This window comes from Schistocerca cancellata, chromosome 1, assembly GCF_023864275.1.
Source record: "Schistocerca cancellata isolate TAMUIC-IGC-003103 chromosome 1, iqSchCanc2.1, whole genome shotgun sequence".
Taxonomy (NCBI): domain Eukaryota; kingdom Metazoa; phylum Arthropoda; class Insecta; order Orthoptera; family Acrididae; genus Schistocerca; species Schistocerca cancellata.
Window position 1 is genome coordinate 251,839,840 of NC_064626.1, and position 19,172 is coordinate 251,859,011.

General features: G+C 37.4%; 1 protein-coding gene across 1 annotated transcript in view; it reads left to right on the forward strand.

Annotated features, from left to right (window-relative positions):
• LOC126167810 (DNA-dependent protein kinase catalytic subunit-like) overlaps positions 1-19,172 on the forward strand; it is a 540,256-nt gene that overhangs the window by 248,027 nt on the left and 273,057 nt on the right. Inside the window, exons 22-25 of the mRNA XM_049920510.1 lie at positions 1,894-2,055; positions 3,390-3,655; positions 8,877-9,158; positions 12,172-12,402. Coding sequence (XP_049776467.1) covers positions 1,894-2,055; positions 3,390-3,655; positions 8,877-9,158; positions 12,172-12,402 — 941 coding nt within the window. The remainder of the gene's footprint in view (positions 1-1,893; positions 2,056-3,389; positions 3,656-8,876; positions 9,159-12,171; positions 12,403-19,172) is intronic.

A 19,172-nucleotide genomic window follows, 5' to 3' on the forward strand; every position in this document is an offset into this window, starting at 1 on the left:
ATTTTTAATATGAGTGTCAGTTTTACCTGTATCCGATTGCAACAAAGAAGCAAGATATCTAGCCAGCTCTTGAGTAGGAGCCCCAATGGCACTTACTATCGGTCTCAATGGGACACGGGGCTTGTGTATCGTAGGTAACCCATACAGTCTAGAAGGGTAAGCTTCCGTTTTGCAAAGGTATTTTTTTTTTATTTTCTGTAGGAATGGAAGAGCTTTTTATTAATCACTGGGTAGCACTCAACACTTTTATTGTAGGGTCCTTTATCACTTTTTTTATAGGTGATAGGATCCAAGAGGTCACTGATCTTCTTATGATAATCCTCACTCTTCATCACAACAGTAGCATTACCCTTGTCAACAGTAAGTACAATAATATTCCTGTCTGCATTAATCTCCCGTAATGCTTTCCTTTCTCGTAGGGATAAATTACTGCTGGGTGGCTTGGCTATACATAATATCCTGGCTGTTTCCATCCTGAATTCATCGGCAGAATGCGGTGATAACAGACGAATCTCTGCTTCTATATTGGCAACAATATCTTCCATGGGAATCTGTGATGGAGTGATAGCAAAATTACCTCCTTTCGAGAGAACAGAGACTTGCTCCTTGGATAGTTCTTTCCCGGACAAGTTTATAACTGTATGGGAATTGTCTGTAATCAATGTTTCCTGTTTTTGTAAATGCTCAAATTACTTCTTCTGTCTATTAGAAGACACTTCTGCCCTAAGTTCCATATATCTAAATGTTAATCTATCCAACTTATTCCATTCACCCAACCCCATAGTATTGCTAATACATAAATGAAGATTTAACAATTGACTACTAGTTACCACAATTCCTTGACGGGTTTGGTGGATCCGCTCCCACAGCATCGTCAATTCCATGCGTAAATAAATTCGGTTCGCTTGCACTGAATGGAACACTCTTCTCGCCTTCAAAAACTTTGGAACTGTCCCAGTGTCACGACAACATAGCAACTTTGTTCACTCGCTTTTTTGCTACGTTGTTAAGCCATTTGCGAACGGCCTTCAAGAGAAATGGGTACACTGACAACAAGATAGATCGAGCACTCCACCCTAGAAGGAAAGTGTCCGAAAATACATGACAACAACAACCGTCGGCTGGAAAAGTTTTTCTTCCATTTATTCATAACATCACGGACCGTATTGGGAAAGTTTTGGCCAAGTTTCAAGTGGAGACAATCTTTCCACCTACGAAGAAAATTAGTGAAAGTTTAAGATTGGTGAAAGACGCACAACACCCTTTAGCCACCCCAGGTGTGTATAAAATTCCGTGTAGCTATGGCATGGTTTATATTGGAACAACTAAAAGGAGTGTTAATACCCGCCTAGCGGAACACAAAAGGAACTGTAGATTGGAACAAATTGACAAATCAGCTGTAGCGGAACACGTTTTCAAAGACTGTGATCACGACATAAAATTTAGTGAGACAAATGTGATAGCTAGGACCTGACATTATTATACCTGCGAGAGAAGCTATAGAGATCTACAAGCACGAAAATAACTTTAATAATAAAGAGGAAGGATTAAAACTAGACAAGATATGGCAGTCGACTGTGCACCAATGAAGTGACAATCGATTACCTGCAATCGAGAGATATGGCACTAGTCAGAGATAGTTTTAAAGTTGAAAGCACGCGATGAGTGGTGGCTCCATCTAAGCGCTCTATATAAGCGGAACCTCCAGTGCCTAGCAGCCAGTCGCCAACTCACCTCGGAAGATGTTGCCCGCAGTAGGCAACGAAACTTCAGGAAGGAGAAGAAATTTTATATATGGACCACGGCAATTCAGCCCTGAAGTTTTAATTAATGAACTATCTGTTGTGTTTGTGGGTACTGATGATTCATATGCATACTTTCCTTTTTTTCCAGAGACATTCATCACAGCAATCATTTAGCAAAGAAATTTTTGAGAAACTTCTTTCTAGCATTGTGGTCAATGAAAGTGTCCCAAAGGTTGCCATAAATCTACAACCAAGTGGAAAAGTATATGCAAAATTGTTGATTGAACTGGCTTTTCTTGCAGATGGAGAAGTAAGTTATTAGATGGAATATTGTGAGAACAAAAATTGTTGTGTTAAATTAGCAATAGCATTAATACTCAAGTTCGAATTTAAAAAATAAATTTTTATTTGAATAAATTTTTATTTGTTTTAAATACTTTATCGAAAGTTCTGGCAGAAAAGGACACTTCATTTTTCTTACAAGATGTGATCAATGTATCTAGACTTATTTCTGCCTACTGCTAAACAAAGTATTAATTTGTGTTTTTTTTAAAAAGAATATTATTCATCAACTCCACTTAAAATATAATAAAGTACTCCGTGGTAAAAGCTCATGCAGTCCTTTCATTACAATCAATTACATGTAACAGCTCCTTAACTAGTCGTAAGCATTCTTTGATTTGTTTTGAATGCCAAATAAATCCTGAAAGATTTTGGATTCTTTAATATATTTCCAGTTCTCTGAAACATTTGTTTATTTTAATACATTCATGTTGTAAAGCTGTTAAATGTATTAATTAATAACTTCATTTTTAAGTTAGCTTAAAATCATTCTGCAAGGTTACACCCTGTTTTCAGTAAAATATATAAATGAAACTAAATATTCTACAACCCGTATTAACCAGTTGGTTTGAGAATTACATTCCGGATTTACTTATTGGTGACTAACACATTTCCTGCACTTGAGTCGTGAAGTTTGTTTCCTGACGATGAATTTTTATTTCTAAACCACTGATATAATCATAAATTTGATACTGGCAACTGCTTGAGGAAATATAATTGATTTAAGAAGTAAAAGTAATACCTTCCCTTATTACCTTTGAGTTGAATGGACTCCGTGGCGTACATTCCATTTCTACATTGTGTAAGATGTTTCTCTTCAAATTCTTTCAGCGTTTGTTTCTCTTCTTGAACATTAGCGAAGAAATTTTGCTTCCAAAAGGTGTTTTGCTTGACTATTCATTGATATATTTTAAATTCTGTTTTAATACAAATTTGGCAGAGGTCAGCAGTGATAATGGTGTAATAGAATTTAAGCTCCTTGTTGTAAAAAATAAATAAATGTGCACTGTATGGGAATATCCAAGTTTTTGACTCTGAAACTCAGTTGATATTAACATTTTTGAAGCCTGTTTCAATAGCTTACATCGTGATGTGCATTTACTGGAGATCTCAGTCACTTGCTGTCTGGACTCCAAAACAAGCTCCCAAATTATTATCAGTTGTGGTTAGATAGCTTCAAAGATCACAAAGTATATTAATTTCTAAAAGCAATTATTTTTGTAGATTCAAATAATTATAAAAGGTTCTATAATATGTAGTCAATGAGTTAACACAATTCTCAACCACATGACTGCATTGCAGATTGATGAATTGATCAATCTTCTGCTTTATGGACCGAAAGTGTATGTCACAGAAAAGGCAGCCATGGTACGTCACGGTGAGCACTTCCTTGCACAGCTACGTGAGCCAGTGTTGGATGGATTACTAAGAAAACATTCTGGAGTTTTCCGTGTTGTAGAGCTGCTTATCGGGGATAGTTTGCAGCCAGAGAGAAGTGGCTGGCCACTAAGATTTCTTGAGCAGCTATTACAACGTGCTGCACATAAAGATGCCAAGCTAGAATTGAGGTATGATGTTAAATGGTATGCAAAATAAGGTGATCTGTCAGCCTGCAAATTAAGTCAGTTTTAATAAAAATAGTCTCAATCTCGTTTTCAGATTTTATATTTGTCGGCAACTGGTTTCGTCCCTTTCCTCGGACCAACTTTAGGCTTAGACTGTTATATTGGCTGCTGGTGGCAGCAGATGGAGTGAGATCTGTAGAAGTATGGTTGTCACTGTGCAGTGACAACTGTACTTCTACAGATCTCGCTCCATCTACCACAACCAGCAGCCATAATGGTGGTGTAAGCCTGAAGATGGTCCGAGGAAAGAGCCAAAACCGATTGCCAACAAGTAAAAAATCTAAAATGCAACAGACTGTTTTTATTGATTTTCAACATTTTATACCGATCGCTGTGCTCTAGTCAAGAATGCTTTCTCAATTTTTAAGTCAATTTTGAGGCACAGTTGATTTGATACATGTAACATACATAAGTGTATTAATAATTATTTTGCTTTCTGCGAGTGATTCTTTAAAGAATAGTTTACTGAAAAACATAAGATCAGACATATCATTGTGCTCTACCTGCTGTACTACAATATATGTAGAGAAAACGTAATTACTAAGTGCCAGCAGTTTGAAAGTAGTATTTTGTTCATTGTAAAAATATGAGGGAAACATTCCATGTAAGAAAAATATATCTAAAAACAAAGAAGCTGTAACTTACCAAATGAAAGTGTTGGTATGTTGATAGAGACAATATAAACAATAGAAAACACACAAACACACACACACACACACACACACACACACACACACACACACACACACACATTTCAAGCTTTTGCAACCCAAGGTTGCTTCATCAGGAAAGAGGGAAGGAACGGGAAAGACGAAAGGATGTGGGTTTTAAGGGAGAGGGTAAGGAGTCATTCTAATCCCGGGAGCGGAAAGACTTACCTTAGGGGGGAGAAAAGGACAAGTATACACTTGTTAGCGCCCCCCTCCCCCACCCACCCACCCTCACCCACACACACACACACACACACACACACACACACACACACACACACACACACACACACAAGGTAAGTCTTTCCGCTCCCGTGATTGGAATGACTCCTTACCCTCTCCCTTAAAACCCACATCCTTTTGTGTTTCCCGCTCCTTCCCTCTTTCCTGATGAAGCAACCTTGGGTTGCGAAAGCTTGAAATTTGTGTGTGTGTTTGTGTGTTTTTTGTTGTTTATATTGTCTCTATCTACATACCAACACTTTCGTTTGGTAAGTTACAGCTTCCACACGCCAAATTTATACCTTGGGAATGAATAATGTCTCATTCTAAATTTTCTTGTATCAGCAAGGTGTATGAAACTGAATATATGAATTTTGATGTTGGAGAAAGTTGTTTTGGACCTTATTTGTTTGTATTCCATTACTGATGGCACACTTTTGACTTCTGTATTTTTTTAAACATAGTGTAATTCCACTTTCTTGAAACCATTCTACATATTGGAAAGTGTGTAAGTAACAATGTCATGCAGTTGGTGTTACATTTACCAAGGTATGATAAGTGATAAAAGAAAATAAGTATTGTCATCATAAATTGGATGCTTGACTCAAACAAACTGAAAATATTTCATGTGGTGGTATGGGCTGTCTCACAGTTATTTTTCATTTTTGAGACCTTCAGTTCAGTGAGGCTGTATGTTGATTCTAACAGTTCATAATGAACTTGAAAATAACCAAAGGAAAAGTCTACACGTGAACAAAATTCCTTACTAAAATGGGGAAATTCATCATAGTCTTTATTTTGTGTGTCGCTCAGTGTTAGTGTTAGACTATGGATCCAGACATCTGTGATTTGATCCCCAGTCAGTCTTAACATTTGCATCTGTCATTGATCAGTTCTTTCACCTCAGACCGTACTTGTTAATGTGAACATGTCGAGTTGCACTGAAGTTTGCAATACTGGTTGAAAATCCTCCTGAAACTGGCTGGATAAGCCAGTTCAAAAATTGGAGGAAGGCAAGGACATACCACCTCCAATGGGACTGCAGTGTTCAAACCAACCTTCTGTTTTGTGACAGCCTTACATTCTTAATTACTGTGTAGTTTCTGCATTCTGCTGTACTTTGTAGCAGATTTAAAGAAAAGCAGTAGTTGTTTCTTATCAGAACTTTTGCTCATGTCTACTACACCTTCTATTGTATTTCGATTGAGAGTTACTCATAATCTGGAAGGTCGAGTGTTGCCAGTGGCCCATTTATTGCCAACTACAGCAGGCAACAGGACATTCTCTTCATGTAATCATCTCGCATACTTTTTGACTAACCATTCAGGGATAGTGTTTAATTCATAATGCAGACTTAGTCACTTGATGGGAGTAACATTTTGTTAAAATTGCCACTGCTATTGTGAGTTACAGTAACAGCAATGGGCTGGATATTTGGCTATAATGGAAAACAACAGGATTACCAAGAAAGCATTTGAAGGAACTCTCCAGGCAACAAGACCATTGGGCCGACCTCATACAAGGTGGAAAGATGACATGGAGAAGGACATCACAGCATTAGGAATTTCCACACGGTGGAGAGAGACTGTGAGAGATAGAAGGCGGTGGAAGCAGATCATTGATGCAGCGCATGGTCTACAGGGCCTGTGATCACTGAGGAGAAGAGGAAGGGGAAGAAGAAGTAACAGCAAAATACAAACAACTCTGAAACATCCTCTTGGATGTCCTCATCTGAATCAGTGTTCAGATGTCCAACTGTTCCAATGAATTATTCTTAAATGTATCCAGATCAGATATAGATATGACAACCTATGTTCATAAGTGTGGTAAACAGCCAGAATGCATCTTTTGAAACAGTTTGAGAAAATCACCCAAAGACATGTTGAAAATGAATTACTGTCATCAAAAAACATCTGTGATCGGGATACCTTCTGATATCATTTTGAAACCACTGTTGAGTATTATAAATCAGTCCATAGAGCAGGAATGTTTACCAAACGTATTGAAATGTGCCAATATAAAACCGTTATTCAAAAAGTGATTGATGTTGGATGTAGGGAATTATCACCATATCTGTCTTCTGATAGTCTTCTCTAAAGTGTTTGAAAAGTTCACTGCAAAACAGACTCAAAAATTTCATATTATAAATGACATAGTTTTTAAAAATCAGTTTGTATTCCAACAAGGGAAAGGCACTGTAAACGCCGTCAATGAATTTACTCAGAAAATTTGCTCCACATTAGGTAAGGGTAAGAAGGTCACTTGATTATTCTGTGATCTGCCACAAGTATTCAGTTCAGTGAACCCGTCCTCATTTCTTCACAAATTACAGATATATATGGATTCAGGGATACTGTTGTATAATGTTTCAACTGTTACTTAGGGGGTAGGAAACAACAATTAATTGGGACTTGAGACTAAAGCAATTACTCCTTGAACTGGGAAAACAATTTCCCAGAGAATCCACCAAGGTTTAGTATTGGACCCCTATCTGTTCCAGTTATACACAAATGACCTACCACTTACTGTTGATGTTCAGTCAGTCTTATTTGCTGATGTTACATCAGTTGTGATTGAAAATTAGGCACCTGAAAGAATTCCAAAAAGTGCTAAAATACTTTAGAAAAATTGGTTTTTTGGTTCCATCAAAATTGACTGAAAGTGAAGTAAATGAAATCAAAATAGTGCAGATTGAAGCTAAATAATTAGACTGAAGTGAAATAAAAAAACTTTTTGCAGTGATCAGGATATCACAGAAGCAAACTTCATGAAGTTCTTAGACCTAAACCCTTACAGAAAAATAAATTGGAAGGTACACATTAATTACGTAGCAAATAAACTGAATAATTTAATGTCTTCATTCCCACCCCAACTGCAGCATATGCCACAGGGAGAATTTTAAACTTACAACCTATGGTATGCAACTGTGTGCCCAAAGATATGCCAAGATATAACTTTACAACTGAGTGAAAGGCAGCAATATGTTAAACATGAGGCACGGAGCAGATGACTTTACCATTCTGATGGAAAAGTGCTGTTATTGTATTGAAGATTTTTTTGAGGACAGTTTATCATTTTGGAAAATTAATTTTATATTTTTTAGTACGGAAACTATAATAAGTATGTGTGTTGCTGTATCTCAGAAAAGTTTATAAAATAATTTAAACTTTTGTATTTCTCCTAAAAATATTTGTATTTTAAAACTTGACACATCTCTTACACATCACTTCAAATTATTTGAGAATTGTGTGTATTGAGATGACTAAATCATATTTTACTTTTCAGAGTGGTAATACCCACTTGTATTACGCCGGACAATACGCTGGACAATTGCAGATTTTGTTGTGTGATAAATTGTACTGCGAGACTTTTGCTTAACTTAAGATCTTCCTTTTTCCACCTTGTTTATTTGACTATTAATTATGCTTCTTACCTTTGCCAGATGGTGTGTCTATGAAGTCACTGTTGCTTCCTTACATCTTTCTAATGTAAAGAAATCCCAATGTAAAATCTTGTAGCAATATCACCTTCCTCAGTGCACCTTTTTTTTCCTTTTACACTGTCACTTACAGGCTGCAAACCAGTATTGGGGAAGTGTATTGTACTTAATTATTTCCTGGGAGATAAAATAATGCCTTCTTGCAGGTCCCTTAAAATGCTAAGTATAAAAACTACAACTGAAACTTGAGGTGACTGTCATAAGATACTTGACTCACATTTATGGGGAATGAGAACCAGACTGATTAATGTACTATTATTAAGTTTCCTGTCTGTAAACTTAGTTTTGCAGATGAAGAAAATCATCTTTATACAACAATTTCGCTTCTTGTACACTCAAATTTATGCAAGTGAAGTCGATATGAAAACATTTTATGTCCAGTAACTTCCCCGCAGGCTAAGCCAATTAAACCATCTTTTAACAGCAGAGTTATGAGAAGGATAAATTGCTACTCACCTCATAGACTGGGCGTTGAGTGGCAGACAGTAACAATTAAAAAACATGTAAGCTTGTAGGGGAGTTGTGATCGCTTGCTTTTTGCCAAAAGTTTAAATGTTCAGTAGTCTTGTAAATGTGCCTGTCTGCAACTCAACACCTTCTCTATGTGGTGAGTAGCAATCAACCCTTTTCGTAATATTCATGCTATTCCGTCATGGACTTTCTGTTTCTTTTTTTAAAGTATCTTTTATTTTGATGAAATCAAGTGAATAACTTGGCAGTATTGTGTCAACAGTGTTGCAGATGGTTTGGGATGCAAAGTTTTGGCATCTTGGGAGTTGTTGAAGAACTGGGCAAATGACATACCAACAAGGAAATGGCAGGTTGTGGACCTACTGGTACAAACTGTGAGGCTGCTTAAGGAGCCAGTTGGTTGCTTTACACGGTACGCTGCCATACATATTTGGCTTAGAGAGATAATAACTTCAGAAAATCTGTCTCTGCATGAGAAAAATAGAGTTCTGGACTTGCTCCCGGGACTGGTTAATGTCAGCAATGCCGAAGAACAAAGTCTATGGTATGTACAAAACAGTTCACTCTTCATACATATTTCTTCAGTTTCTTTGTTATCTTTATCCCTCCTATTTTTCATTTTTCATAGATGTAACTGAAATGTCTGTTGTTGAAGGGTATTATAATGCATGTCCTTCTGCAGCAGGATAAAAGAAAAATTGTAGAATAATAGATTGATTGCAAAAGTGTAAATTCCTTAAAAAAATTGTGTTAAAAGGAAACCTCCTCAGTGATAAAAAAACAAAGCTTGAAGAGACTAGCAATGTGGAATAGCTAATCAAAAAGTAAGAATTGGCCTGAGAAACATTGCACTGAGGTGGCAAAAGTCACAGGATGTCTCCTAATATCGTGTCAGACCTGCTTTTGCCCACTGTAGTGCAACTTGGTGTGGCATGGACTCGACAAGTCGTCGAAAGCCCCCTACAGAAACAGTGCCATTCTGCCTCTATAGCCGTCCATAATTGTGAAAGTGTTGCCAGTACAGGAGTTTGCGTGTGAACTGACCTTTCGGTCACGTCCCTAAATGTTTGATGGGATTCATGTCAGGTGATCTGGGTTGCGAAATCATTCACTTGAATTGTCCAGAATGTTCTTCAAACGTTTTGTGAACAATTGTGACCTGCTAACATGGTACACTCTCGTCCATAAAAATTACATTTTTGTTGGGAACATGAAGTCCACGATGGTTTCCAAGTAGGTGAACATAACCATTTCCAGTCAATGATCAGTTCAGTTGGACCAGAGGATCTCGTCCTCCTTTATAGAGCCACCGCCAGCTTGCACAGTTCCTTGTTGACAACTTGGATTCATGGGTTTGTGGGGTCTGTGCCATACTTGAAGCCTACCATCAGCTCTTACCAACTGAAATTGGGACTCATCTCACCAGGACATGGTTCTCCAGTCATCAAGGTTGCATCAGTTGTCTGCTGCCATAGCCTTTGATGCCAAATTTTGCTGCACTGCCCTAATGGTTACGGTTGTCGCATGTCCCACATGGCTTTTTGCTGCAGTTATTTCATGCAGTGTTCCTTGTGTGCTAAAACTGACAACTCTACACAAACACCGTTGCTCTGGGTCATTACGTGAAGGCCATCGCTCACTGTGTTGCCTATGGTGAGAGGTAATGCCTTGAAATTGGGTATTCTCGGCACACTCTTGACACTGAGGATTGTGGAATATTGAAATCCCTAACGATTTCCAAAATAGTGTGTCCCTTGTTTCTAGCTCCAACTACCATTCTGTGGTCAAAGTATTTTCACTCCTGTAGTGCAGCCATAATCACATCAGGGACCTTTTCACATGTATCACCTATGTGCAAATGACAGCTCTGACAATGCCCTGCCCTTTTATACCTGGTGTACACAATACTTCCGCCCTCTGCATATGTGCATATGGCTATCCCATAACTTTTGTCACCTGATTGTAATGTGTGCTATTGTACAAGGGGAGATTGATGATGAAATGCATTGAGTAAGAGATGGAATAGTAGTGGAGAGTATAAATGTTCAGATTGTTTGCATATACTGTTGAGTTATCTGAAAGATCAAATGTGCTCCACTCATTCCAGGTAGGGTTCCAATATATTAACAGTGAGTAAGCCATGCTTACATCTACTTCTTGATTGAGTTCATTGTTAATAATGTATAAGAATTTGGAATCAATAGTGGCATCTATAAATATAAAAGTTACAGAAATTACGTATTTCACTACCTACAACTCAACATTACTATTAGACAGCAAGCAGCAAAACATTCACTATCAGAAAATACAGCTTCATAACATGAAGGAGAGCTTAGAGAGCATGTAAGCTAAAGAGCGCAAGATGTAAACAACAGGAAGTATTGATGTAGTTTAGAAATCACAAGACAAAGTTTGTTAACAACTGTAAGTTAGTAGTAGAAAAGGAAATATCAAGAAAAACAGGAACCATGAACAAAAACTGAAGTAGTAATGTATTTTTCTTTTTATTCAGAAACATATTTTAAGTTATGACATCCGCTACCTGCCTTAAATCATTATTAAAAGTTAGGAGCTGCAGAAAACTGCGCAGTAATGAATCTCCAAGTACATGTGACAAGAGCAAGCCATTAATGCTTATTTCCCCTGGGTAGCAGGTCAGGTGCTGAGTGTGGATACATGAATGGAAAACATTTATTCTATACTGACAGGCGTAGTCACTTAGTGGTAAAGTTAACAACCATGCAGAAAACATCTGGTAGTAAATTACGTGGCATATTTGCAAGAAGACTGTTTGATGCAGAGAAAAAACAACTAACACACTGAAGTGGGTACATATTAAGGTATCAGTGATTACAATATCTGCACTTGTACCCCTAATGCCCTGTGTATAGTATGCTTCTTTACTCCTCTGAACAATCATTGATGCTAGTGCCACATTTTTGTTGTTGTGGCTTTAGAAAGTTCAGTGAACACAACACATTGATGCTGCTATTCACCTCACTGAAGGTTCTGTATAAACTTCATTGTGTTTTATGTTAAGTATGCACTTTATGCCAAATATGCTTTACTGGTACTGAGAAATCTAACACATTTCATGAAGTACAAATGTTTATTATGTAATAGGAGCCCAAGTAGTGTTTTGCACTTATTCAGCTGACTGTGGGGTTATTTGATTGCTTTAATACTGTTTTTGTGTCCAAAATCCATTCACCAAATAGTTTCTGCAGAATTTGAGGACTAGAAGAGAGAGTTTATTAAAGTTTGCAACAAAAATCAAAGCAAATTGAGTTGTTCTTAACTCATGTAACACATACTATATTGAAGAGGCACATCAAAATATTATGCAAATAAAAATTGTAACTGAATAGTATTGTAACTGTTTAAGAATACGAGAGAACATAATGTGTGTACAGAACTTGTAGTCCAAACTATAACTGATAAATTTAACATTTTAACTTCAAGAATAACATTCATCATGCCATAATATTAATTACAAATAATTTCTGTTTGCATTTATCTATCACAATTGTACTTGATCCAGATTTCTGCTCTTTAAGGGAACTTCTCTTGAATCTGCAGTCTCACCATTTTCCACTTTCAACAAGTGAACTGCATGAAGGAAGTATGGAATTGACCAGCTTTGTGACTTGCTTTCATAAATTGCTTTCTGCTTTAGAGATCTCAGGGAATAAGGTTTTCCTGAAAGCCATTATTGTATTCTCAGCTGGAGATAATGGTCATATATGTGCTCCAAGCATAGAAAAGCTGCTACCAAAACTTATGGGAAGGTAAGTATAATTCTTAAAGATGAGTGGTTTATTATGAACTGTAGTGACCTTGTGCACCATATTTAAAGAAATAAACAAATATAATTGTCCTCAAATCGAAAGTTAGAAATAAGGTCTATAGAAAGGTGGAAAGTTTGTCAAGATCTTCAACTTTCATAATTGATTAATCACCACCTTTTTGTGGAGAGCATTAAAGCTAAGCTCATAGAGAAAAAATATATTGAAAGATGACAAATGGCAAAAGAAAACATCAAAACTCTGGAGCAAAATACAACACATACTCAAGGAATAGGATGTCCATGTCCACAGAAAATTATTACAAATATCGGAAGATAATCGAACATTGGCCCACTGTGCACAGAAATTTTTATATGTATTTTGATTACAATTTTGTTATGGAATGTAGGGAAACTTAACAGTGTAGTATGATTAAAATTACTTAATAGGCAACACTTCACGCATTAGAGCAGGTTTCCCGCAGAGTACTCAACATCACACCCGAACTGCAATTGCTTGCATTCTCTGTTAATGTGTCTAGATCCAGAGTCATTAGTCTGCCACCTTTATTTCATATTTAATCACACACACACACACACACACACACACACACACACACACACACAATGCTAATGAAATACACACATTTCATACACAGCAGTAATACGATGTACTATACTTCTGCACAAGATACAATTCAGCTTGACATGCACAGTGACATAATGTCAGAGATTGGATTACATTAGGTAAGCTTCGCATGACATTAGGAGGCTGAATTTTTAAAGACTACAGTTCATCGCGGCAACTGTGTCACCACAGTCGTAAATATACTTACATGATGCACTGTTGGAACATGGCACAACAGATAGCTTATTAACCTGACATATAAAAGGGCACAAGTTCAAAACTCATCAAATGTGTTAATTTCTTTTTTATTTCTGAAACTAATCATAACAGTTTGATTATTATTTTTATTGAATAAATTGGTTTAAATGTATTTCTTTTATTTATAATTCTGTGCCATTTATCTTTCATCATCATATTAACACTTTTGTTTACTCTTATCTTTCTTCGTATCATTCTTTTTTTCGTCAGGGACCTGCCTGTCTTGCCTGTAATCTGAAACCAACCAAGGACAAATGTTCATTGGTTGGTAACACAATAGCTCATGTATCCAGTGTGAGGATAGTTTCAGGTGACCAATGAGTGTGAAAAATTACCGTTTGCTTTTAGCAATGAAACTAATTCTTTTCTGTCTTTAGTTTGCTCATACAGGCTAGCTTTAATCACTGGGAACAAAGTGGTAATTTTAGTTGGGTCGCAGAGTGGTGACATTGCACATTACTCATTGTGGTTAGCTTGGGACATGAGTTTAAATTCAGGGCTATTCAGTCTCATCTGCTGCAGTTCAGTCATTGCTCACTTGAAATTATCTGTTAACAGAGCTTCTTGCATTTCAGACATGCCTTGTGGTGGCCACTTCCAACATTGCCCCACATTACATACAAGCAGCATTTGTGAAGTGACCTGCTGTCTTTGTTTGGCACCTATAACTGAATGGTAACTGGCAGCTGATGTGGCAACACTTTAGCAGCAAGACAAAAATGTCAACTATCAAGTAATTTTAACTGGACTACAGTAAATATCATGAAATATGTGCATTCTTCAAGCTCTAAAAGTTAGTTTCAAATGACGAGAGGGTTTGTGAAAGGAGAGGGCAGTTTTTTACCTCAATACCTTGCTTCAATACTGAGATTAATTATCTGAGTTGCTGTTGCCTCAATTATATGCACTCATTGTCATTTGTAGCTTGTTGTTTTAATGTCTTTTTTGTGCTTGATAGTTTTTGAAAAAAGTGTCAATGGATTGAAACTGTTACTCTTGTTTGCTGTGTACAATTTGTGATACAATCAGGTGTATGTAGGATGTTCTACTGTAGAGTTTGTCACACAAATTGCTCCCACTGCCTAACAAGAAATATTTACAAAAGCACTAAATAAAGAAAAATACACCATTACTACAAGAGACCGAATGCAGTAAGAGTACCATGAACACATCACATGCAGGTCTTTATAATTGACAACTTTATACACAAATTATTAGGGTTACAGCATTCTGCATGATATCAGACTTTGAGAATTCATAGAGTGTTGGCATGTATTAATGATGCAGTCAGAAGTTCAGAGGCTATGGCATGGAGTCCGAGTCCCTGGATATGTTCATAGGGATTCTCTTCCCATGCAGGTTATATGTCAGGTCAAAAAGTTTTAATAGTGTTCGCTGTAGAACTGTGAAAAATAAGTCATCGATCAGATGTATCCTAAACACATTTTATTTGTACACCTGCACTAACTGCTCTTGCCTGATATGAAGAACAACTGCTGCATGACTTGCAGTTGCCATTGCATAAAGAGCAACAGCTCTCCACTCCATCTCCGGCATTACACCAGTGATAGCCAGTGGTCATCAAATATGAATAAAATCAGTAAAAGTACATTGTAGTATGAAATATTTGGATTACGATCACATTGATGTAATTATAAACACGGACTTTCATAAAATATAATAAAAGAACTGTAAGAGAAGCTTGGTAAAGAAATAAACCATGAAGATTTGAACTAGATCCAAAGTGCCCTCTTAAGGGAATTTTGTGTAACATGTGTTGTGCAAAGATTAATTACAAGGATGCCACCAGTAACTGTAACAAAGATATGAAGATCAATATTTTCTGAAGATCAGTATTTTCTGATGTCTAGTCAAAGATGCAAAAAGTGTGGCTTATTACAATTTTTTTTTACTTGGAGTGTACTCATAATTATATACAGAAGTGCATTTAATACAATAGTAACAGTATCAATGACAGTACAGAATATAAAAGTCGTACACAACAACAAAAAACGATAAACTATTGACATTAAAATTGAGCATTGGGTAGTCTATGAGGACATGCATTAAGATATCGTACACAAAGATAGCTCAGTCAAGACACCATTTACAACAAATACTGGCCTGTCATTACAACTTGATTCATAGCACTTTTTGTGTCTTATTTACATACAGTGTAAATAATAGGTCCATTAGGTACAACAGGAACACTAGTCATTCTATTAATGACGTAAGTCTAGATACAAACTGTCATCTGCAGGGACTTGCACGAAACATGTGCAAACTGAAAACAGTTAAAAAAGAAAGACCCCAGCAACCAAGTGAACAGTGTATACATTGAGACACTCCTGTCACCAGTTGCAGAATACAGAATAATTAGCCAGTCATTAAAACTTTGACTTAGACTAGATATATGATTTTATAAGTAACATAATATTGTCAGGAGGACTTTGTTATCAGGAGAAAGAAAACTGGCGTTCTACGGATTGGAGTGTGGAATGTCAGATCCCTTAATCGGGCAGGTAGGTTAGAAAATTTAAAAAGGGAAATGGATAGGTTAAAGTTAGGTATAGTGGGAATTAGCGAAGTTTGGTGGCAGGAGGAACAAGACTATTGGTCAGGTGAATACGGGGTTATAAATACAAAATCAAATAGGGGTAATGCAGGAGTAGGTTTAATAATGAATAAAAAAATAGGAATGCGGGTAAGCTACTACAAACAGCATAGTGAATGCATTATTGTGGCCAAGATAGACACAAAGCCCATGCCTACTACAGTAGTACAAGTGTATATGCCAACTAGGTCTGCAGATGACAAAGAAATTGATGAAATGTATGATGAGGTAAAAGAAATTATTCAGGTAGTGAAGGGAGATGAAAATTTAATAGTCATGGGTGACTGGAATTCGAGAGTAGGAAAAGGGAGAAAAGGAAACATAGTAGGTGAATATGGATTGGGGCTAAGAAATGAAAGAGGAAGCCGCCTGGTAGAATTTTGCTCAGAGCATAACTTAATCATAGCTAACGCTTGGTTCAAGAATTATGAAGGAAGGTTGTATACATGGAAGAACCCTGGAGATAGTAAAAGGTATCAGATGATTATATAATGGTAAGGCAGAGATTTAGGAACCAGGTTTTCAATTGTAAGACATTTCCAGTTGCAAATGTGGACTCTGACCACAATCTATTGTTTATGAACTGTAGATTAAAACTGAAGAAACTGCAAAAAAGTGGGAATTTAAGGAGATGGGACCTGGATAAACTGACTAAACCAGAAGTTGTACAGAGTTTCAGGGAGAGCATAAGGGAACAATTGACAGGAATGGGGGAAAGAAATACAGCAGAATAAGAATGGGTAGCTTTGAGCGACGAAGTAGTGAAGGCAGCAGAGGATCAAGTAGGTAAAAAGACAAGGGCTAGTAGAAATCCTTGGGTGACAGAAGAAATATTGAATTTAATTGATGAAAAAGAAAATATAAAAATGCAGTAAATGAAGCAGGCAAAAAGGAATACAAATGTCTCAAAAATGAGATCGATAAGAAGTGCAAAATGGCTAAGCAGGCATGGCTAGAGGACAAATGTAAGGATGTAGAGGCTTATCTCACCAGGGGTAAGATAGATGCAGCCTACAGGAAAATTAAACAGACCGTTGGAGAAAAGAGAACCACTTGCATGAATATCAAGAGCTCAGATGTTCCTGTTCTATCTAATAAACTTATTGCCTTGTGTATATAATGATGATTATATTCAGAGTCATAAATTGTAATCCACATTCTTTGTCTTTGACTAGAAATATGAACACTATATATCCATCTTCATACCATTACTGTTGTTACTTGTGGTATCCTTGTAAGTAATCTTTGCACAACAGAAATTATGCACGAATTCCCATAGACTGCACTTTGGGTCTAGTTCGAATCCTAATGGTTTATTTCTTTGTTACACTTCTTTTACATGTTTTATTATATTTTATTAAAATCTGCTTTTACAATTACATGACTGTTGTTGTGATCCAAATATTTCTTACTAAAGTTGTATTTTCACTCATTTCATATATATCGGACTGCCACTGGCTATCACTGGGAGGGGGGGGGGGGGGGAGGGGTTACCCAGTATTTCCTTGTTGATACAGCAGTTAGAAAAGCAAGTGCACTAAAGTGTGCAAAGAAAACTGAACATTTTACTACAAGCTAGAGATTTTTCCTATCAAAATATTAAAGATATTTATTTCTCAGAGCACAGTATCAAGCACTTTTACCAAGTGAGGTGGCACAATGTGATTGCATTTGAGAGGACAATGCTTCAAACCTGCAATCAGCCATCCAGATTTAGGTTTTCCATGATTTCCCTAAGTTGCTCCAATTAAATGCCAGGATGGTTCCATTGAAAGGCCACAGCTGATTTCCTTCGCCATCCTTGAAACAATCAGAGTTTGTGCTCCTTCTCCAGTGACCTCATGTCAATGGGGCATTAAATCCTAATCTTCCATCCTTCCTTCAACCACTTGTCCAAATTAGTGGCCACCCATTCAGCAGTTATTCCATACCATACTAAATGTATTACTGCAGCAGACAGAACTGTTTAGTGTATCTGAATGATAAATAACTCACTGATTGGATACCAGGTATCTAAAAATTTGCTGACAATAGCTTCGTGAAAAATATATTAAATTGATGACTAACTCTGACAATGATAGAACGAAATTTTCACTCTACAGCGGAGTGTGCACTGATATGAAACTTCCTGGCAGATTAAAACTGTGTGAGGCACCGAAACTCGAACTCGGGATCTTTGCCTTTCGTAGGCAAGTGCTCTACCGACCGAGCTACCCAAGCACGACTCATGCCCTGTCCACACAGCTTTAATTCCGCCAGTACCTCGTCTCGTGTGAGGACAGGGCGTTAGTTGTGCTTGGGTAGCTCAGTTGGTAGGGCACTTGCCCGCTAAAGGCAAATGTCCCGAGTTCGAGTCTTGGTCTGGCACACAGTTTTAATCTGCCAGGAAGTTTCTGACAATGATTGTTGCTGAAATGCTGTTCATAGCTTACTCCCAGACGTATAACCATAATTTTATAACTCCTTAAGTTTTAAAATAGATTACACTTGTATCATGATTTTCTAGCATCTGGTATGTTTGTTGCATGTTACGGTTGCGGCCTTCAGTTAAGATTTGTGCCAACCAGGGGCGTTATATGTAATCTGTGGTGTAGCGTCATTTGTGCAGGGTGACAAGTAAATCGCGGCTGTCAAGCAGCTTCCAATCAGCTGCCAGGGGCAATGTGTTTTTATATGCAGGGTGTTACAAAAGGGTATGGCCAAACTTTCAGGAAACATTCCTCACACACAAAGAAAGAAAATATGTTATGTGGACATGTGTCCGGAAACGCTTACTTTCCATGTTAAAGCTCATTTTTTTACTTCTCTTCAAATCACATTAATCATGGAATGGAAACACACAGCAACAGAATGTACCAGCGTGACTTCAAACACTTTGTTACAGGAAATGTTCAAAATGTCCTCCGTTAGCGAGGATACATGCATCCACCCTCCGTCGCATGGAATCCCTGATGTGCTGATGCAGCCCTGGAGAATGGCGTATTGTATCACAGCCGTCCACAATACGAGCACGAAGAGTCTCTACATTTGGTACCGGGGTTGCTTAGACGGAGCTTTCAAATGCCCCCATAAATGAAGGTCAAGAGGGTTGAGGTCAGGAGAGTGTGGAGGCCATGGAATTGGTCCGCCTCTACCAATCCATCGGTCACCGAATCTGTTGTTGAGATGCGTACGAACACTTCAACTGAAATGTGCAGGAGCTCCATCGTGCATGAACCACATGTTGTTGTACTTGTAAAGGCACATGTTCTAGCAGCACAGGTAGAGTATCCCG